Genomic DNA, 6,727 nt, shown 5'->3' on the forward strand with positions numbered 1-6,727 from the left:
GTTAATCATTCTTGAACTTTACAACTTTATTTGGAGGTCGGGTCTATTTCCTTCCTCTTGGAAAGACGCCCATATCATTCCTCTTTTAAAACCTGGCAAAAACAGTACAGACCCATCTAGTTACAGGCCTATATCTTTGTTGAACTGTTTAAGTAAAGTAATGGAAAAGATGGTTAATAAGAGACTCTTTTGGTTGTTGGAAAGAAGAAACTTATTAAATCCTTTTCAAAGTGGTGGACGTAAAAGAAGATCAACCCTTGACAACCTAGCTTATCTCGAAAACGAAATTGCCCTGGGCTTTGCCCAGAACGAAAGTACGTTGGCCCTCCTTTTGGATATCCAAAAGGCGTACGATTTAACGTGGCGTCATAAGATCATTAGTAGTCTTCTGGCACTAGGGGTAAACGGGTTAGTGATACGTTACCTAATCAACTTTCTTATGGGCAGGAGAATAGCCGTGAAATGTAACAACCTTATTTCCAATTTTAAGGGCCTGGAGAACGGTTTAGTTCAAGGGTCCTCTTTATCCACGCTCCTATTCGCCGTATTCATGAATGACATTTTTCATGTTATTAATCTCCCCACAAGAGGTCTCCTTTTTGTAGACGACCTTCTCCTCACTATTCGAGGGAAGATATTAGAGCAGCTTGGGTCGCGTATTCAGTCAACCCTAAATGAGATAGTTAAATGGGCTAACATGAACGGTGTTACTTTTTCAATTGACAAATCTTCGTGTATACTTTTTTCTAGATCCAGAAATCCAACTCTGCCCTTGATTATGTTAAATGGAAATCAGTTGAAATTTGACAACACAGCAAAGTTCTTAGGTCTCATTTGGGACAGAAAAATGTCTTGGAAACAACATGTTAAATACACAAAGATCAAAGCTCTCACTGCTCTAAATGCCCTCAAAATAGTGAGTAATAAAAAATGGGGTCTATCGAGAACTTCATTATCTAAATTTTTCTCTTCTTTCGTTCTTCCAGTGTTGGATTATGGGTCCCCGATTTATGGTTCTGCCAAGGATCATGTTATCGCCAAACTTAATACTGAGCATCATATTGGTATCAGAATTGTCACAGGCGCCTTAAGAACAAGTCCGGTCCCAAGCCTTTATGTTGAATCGGGCATTCCTCCTTTGGTGATCAGAAGGCAAAAACTGTTATTGAATTACGTAACCAAGATCTCTGCTTGTCCTTCCAATCCTGTCTATAATATCCTCTTCCCTACATCTTTGCGGCGCCGATTAGGAATCTATGAGTTCACTAGGACCCCGAAGCCCTTGTTCGTAAGATTCAGGGCTATTGAAGCTTATGTGCAGGAATTGGATAGGTGTGACATGATGGAATATAAGGATTTAACTCCCCCTTGGTCTGATGATAGTGAGGACTTGCCTGAAATTAACACCGACCTAGCAAAGATGAAGAAAATAGATACCCCAGATCATGTGTACAAAAGTAACTTTACGGCCCTTATCAATACCAATTACCCGGACTACACATTGTGCTTTACAGATGGGTCAAAAACAGAAAACAGAACCAGCTGCGCTTTCAGCATAGATGGCAGAATTCAATCTTGTTCCCTGAACCAATTCAACTCTATTTTCTCGGCTGAAATCATTGCCCTACTTTTGTCTCTTAAGAACTTGTTGGGCACTACTCACTCAAAAATTGCCATCATTAGCGACTCTTTAAGCGCTTTGAAATCTTTATCTAACTGCAAGAATACAAACCCTTTAGTGTCTGAAGTGATAGATCTGTGGAGAAATCTTACTTCCAACAACATAAAATTAACTTTCATATGGTGCCCTTCCCATTGTGGGATTGAAGGTAATGAGGAAGTCGATAGAGCGGCAAACAGAGATGGCCATACTCAAGCAATAAACATCTGTTCCCCCGATGATTTAAAGACCATGGTAAAAAAATTGGCCTACAACAATTGGCAGGTCTTATGGAACCAGACAGACCCCCTGAACAAACTAAAACAAATCAAACCTATAATTTCGACCTGGAAAACATCCCAACAGTCCAGGAGATATGATGAGGTAGTCCTTAGCAGGCTAAGAATAGGCCACACTAGAGTCACTCACAGTTACCTGTTTGAGAGAACCACGCCCCCTCTATGTTCCTGTGGTGAAAACCTACTAACTGTCAAACACCTATTAGACTGCGTCCATCATGCACCCGTACGTTCTACCCTGAGCAGCAAGCCCTCCCTGCTTGATGAGCCTGAGGGAGTGAAGGCCGTGCTAGAATTACCTAAAGCTCATCGGCCTTTACCACAGAAATATTATAACGCCCTAAGAGGGGCCCCACCGAGGACAGAGATTGTTAAAGTGGGAATATTAAAGACACTAAAATTTTCCAAAGTCTCTATTTCTTGAAAAAAAAGACAAATGCAAATGTTAAGAAATAATGATTCAGACAAACACCCCAAATGTTAATCTTTAAAATCTAGCCGGCCATCGAATTTGCTTACCGCCTTTAAAGGGGATTTTTTGCAATTCCGTAATTTTTAAAATTGTATGGAAAAGTTTTTCAATATTTAACTGGGTGGTTGAGAGGACTATAATGACATCCTCTCTTCCGATTAAATTCATAGATAGTCCGGTTAATTTTAATCTTACGTTAATATTAAAGAACAAATGTATTGATTGGTGCGTACGCCTGACTTCAAGAAGACGCGTTGGGGAAATGAGAGCGTTAGGGAATTTATTTTTCAGAAAGTCTGTATAAGATTACCCAATTATTTAGAAGCGAACCATTAAAAAACATAAATAAATAAAATTCATATGAAATAAAATTAAAATGACAGCCAAATTTCTGATTTTTTTTCAGGGTACAACAGTTGGTCAATTTTTCTTTTGCGGAAATTTTTCTCATTAATAAACAAATTCACCAACGACCTTTAAAAGCAACGAGGAGGGGTCATAACCTTAACGTAGATGAGGTGCCTTCTTTTTCGTTTGGGATGATGAGGACAAGGACAAAAAGCCGTTTGGAAGCCGGCAACTTCTTAAGTTTTTGTGCGCAAGGGTGCGACAGACGGGAATGTGCAAATGTCGCGTCCTCGGCGAGTTCGCCGGGCCCGGCGAGAGCTCCTTTTCGGTTCGCGTTCTTTTTCGCGTAAACTCCTTACCCTTTTGTCTTCCTTGAATCGGGTTTCAGCCAGCCTACTCTATAAGCCGCATATGAATTCCCTTTCTATAACACCGGTCCCCCTTGTCCTGCACAACCTTCCCCTGTGGTTTTTTTATTAGGCCCTTTTGGTTTTTCCCCCCCGTGGGCCACTTAACTAAAAAAAGGGCAATGGGCCCGGTTAGGATCGTGGTTGTGTTATATCCGATCAAGTTTATAGGTTTAGCCAGCTAAGACCCTGCACTTAGGCTTAGTATTAGCGTTAGGCGCTTGTATTTAGTGGTTAAGGCGCTTGTTTAGCTGGTTTAGGCGCTGGGTATTAGCAGCTTTAGGCGTTTTGTATTACGCTTATAGGCGTTTGTATTAGCGGCTTTTAAGGTTGCGCTTCTGTATTAGCGCTTTAGGCGCCTGCTATTGGCGCTTTAGGCGGCTTGATATTACGCTTTAGGCCACCTTGTATTACGCCTGGCGCCGCGCGCTCTTAGCGCTTTAGGCGCTTGTATTAGCTTCTTTGTGATCGTACGTACTTGTAATAGTGTTTACAACTTGTTAGTAAACTAGGACCCTATCAGTTTATCTCGGCCAGAATGAACTGAATATTACGCGCGTTCCCTGCTCAACAAAGTCTATATTTAGACAGGTATTATCTTCAACCAAGCGCATATCTTGATTGAATAATTAGTCAAATCACTGGCGCTAGTCATGTGAATGTTAGGACGAGGTTGTATTCATTTGCCACAATAGCACTATAGGCATTGTTTTTACTAAGATAGTCCTAGCGTGCATTACTGTTTTAACGGGTTTTTTATGGCGCTTTGTTTATTTATGCTGTACTGGCGCTTTTATATTAGGCTCTTTAAAGGCGCTTGTGTTATCTCTTTAGGGCCCCTTGTAGCGGTAAGGCGCTTGCAAAGTCTCGTAGGCCCATGTAGGCTTAGGCGATGTTGTATTCGAACTCGGGCGCTGTCATGAAATAGGGCTTAGCGGCTATATTTATCGTACGTCGCTAGGGGGTTTGCATATTAGACTTCCGCGCATTCAGGTATTGAGCGCTTACCAGTGCGAATGTCTCGCGGCTCTTAGGCGCACCTCTGCGTTTAATTTGGTTTTAGACGGGCACAATTTTAGGCGCATCTCCTTGTATGTAGCCTGTAAAACTCTTAGGCCACCAGTTGCGCCATAACGGGATACAACCCTATAGAGTACTTCAGCGCACGCTTGTAGTAGCTTTGAAAAGCGATGATGTGGTTATCGGCTTAAGGCACCCGGTTTACTTTAGTTCTCACGGTAATACTGTAAGCGTAGACCTAATTACTCTTATGCTCTCTTTTTGTTGTACAATAAGCAAATTCTTGCCATATTCTGTTGTACAAGTGCGAGTATCGTCTAACACTAGTAATCCACCTTCACGCCCTCAGACGATCCTCATGTCTGACTAAAAGAATTTCTCACTCTACTTGTTATAAGACTAGATAATTGATCTGCCAATTTCTTCAGATTATAAATGATCAGACTACTTCAGCTAAAACTTAGACGGCGCGAACTACTTAAAAATAGACGTAACCACGTCGAGACTTTAACCCATACTGTTTAGCGTATGCCATCTGCGGCCTTGTACTGTTTGACTGACATGCGTACCCACTGTATGGTCTTTAAGTCTCTGTTTCTATGGCTGGTTTGGCAGCACAAAAGTTCTGACTTTGATGAGATACTTTAATGAAATTGTGTAATGCATACATATCCCATCTCCGCGATAAGTGGAACATTACATAGATAAACGTTTCTAAAGACCGCGTCATCCTGCCTGTAGCAGCAGTTAAAAGTCTTTTTTGCGTTTTTCACATTTATAGGTAAACCTAGGGGCTACTAGATCTCTTCCTGTACTGTTAAACCAATTCAGGTACCCGCATATTGACTCTCTAACATACATGCCTATGACAATGCTCTTCCCGTTAGGATGGTATACATACTTACGATCAAAACTCCAGCATAATGGTGCAGAATTCTACCGCTTTTTCCTACATATGTTTATAGGGTTCTGTGCAGTCAAAAGGTATCTCGCTCTACTTAAATGAATACGCACTAGCCTGCGCCATACCAGTTCTTGCGCTGAAAATGGTTTACAATAGTTTTAGGCTGTTCAGCTACTCGAGCTCTACATAGTTGATTGTAGTTACAGCAGGTTTGAAGCCTGAATCTTTTAAAAAGTTTTTTTCTCTATTTCGTTTTTATTTTTTTTGTTAAAAAAGTATGGAAATGTCTACTAAGAGAATCGTCGATCGCTCAAATTCTATCCTTTAAACAACCACGCTTTTAAACCAGGCGTATCGAGCTAAATCCTGCAATATTTTTAAAAGTTTTTTTTCTCTAAAGTTAAAAACCTGTGCCCAAAAAACTACTCGGCGAGTAATGTACCCTCCATAAAATTACTATCGACTGTTGAAACCTACCGGTTTTTAGCCGGCGGTATCCCGCCCGAGTCCGAGCTCTCTAATCTTCCTCTTTCACACAGTAAGCATACAAAACACAAAAAACACACAAACCGCTTCTATGCATACAGGCCGTCTTCAGACTCTATCTTCCTAAAGCACACTGACCAGTCGTGCGTCCTTACAAAAAGAAGATTATGCCACTCGCATGACTTCAACCATTCTCATTCTACTATCACATCTTATTAACAAAAATACATATATAATAATAAACAAACAAAACAATTGTCTACAAACTCGTCTCCTTGAACATTCGACGACCTACCAGAAATACGCAGGGCTCTTAGCTTCCCTCCTCTTACTTCTTAGTCCTAATACTCCTTTCGGTCGGGCAAGGCTACCTTGCTTCGTGCACTTAGACGCTAGCTCCTGATTTTAGAGGCGCGCCTTAGCTTGGGCGCCACGGATGCGAATGTTCGTCCCTGCGCGTGATGGTTGATTCGCATTGCATCCGACCGCTCTCCTCTCTAGTCCATTTATTCCAGTATACAGGATAAAATAGCCTTACCTAAGAGACATACCCCCCACCCTCGCTCACCGCGCACCCAGTGGTTTCGCTCAGGTCTATGAGCTGTCCAGTAGCAACGTACAGACACACTCACTACGCGGTCACCTTATAAGCCTCCTTCACGGCACTGCTCCCAACTCTACCGTCACTTCCCGCGCGATCCTCGCTTCCTCTCTTGTAACGTCTCAGCACAACTCTTCCCATCTACCTATCGCGAACATACACTAGGACGCACCTACTTCGAAGTCAACTCAGCTTGGTCCGAAATTAAAGTCATGTGTTTTCTCGGGTAAGACCTCTCACACCATTCCCTAATCACTCTCTCTCAGACATCGCTTTCGGGAAAATGCGGGGGCGCTCCGACTTAGTTCCTCAGAAACTGTCCCTTCTCCAGAAAAAATACAATAGATCAAACATTCAATTAAAAGAATTAGGACTAATTAATAGACACCTTTGTGGCGTTAATGACCGTTAATTTTATGTTCATAATAATACATACTAATAATAATAATAATTATCAAATAATAATAATAAAATAATAATATAAAAGTTGGTATCCTTTTACTGTTGTATTAGTATAAAAAAAAAAAAAA

General features: G+C 41.3%; 1 protein-coding gene across 1 annotated transcript; it reads left to right on the forward strand.

Annotated features, from left to right (window-relative positions):
• The first annotated feature begins 6 nt into the window (after window positions 1-6).
• Window positions 7-2,383, forward strand: LOC103520111. Its single transcript, XM_026831359.1, has one exon. The coding sequence runs from the start codon at window positions 161-163 to the stop codon at window positions 2,381-2,383; it is 2,223 nt and encodes a 740-aa protein (XP_026687160.1). The 5' UTR covers window positions 7-160.
• Window positions 2,384-6,727: the final 4,344 nt, after the last annotated feature.

Source organism: Diaphorina citri, unplaced genomic scaffold (assembly GCF_000475195.1).
Source record: "Diaphorina citri unplaced genomic scaffold, Diaci psyllid genome assembly version 1.1 scaffold3229, whole genome shotgun sequence".
NCBI lineage: Eukaryota > Metazoa > Arthropoda > Insecta > Hemiptera > Psyllidae > Diaphorina > Diaphorina citri.

Coding starts and splice junctions, on each gene's coding strand:
- LOC103520111 (XM_026831359.1), top strand. CDS start 161: ATGGAAAAGATGGTTAATAAGAGACTCTTTTGGTTGTTGGAAAGAAGA.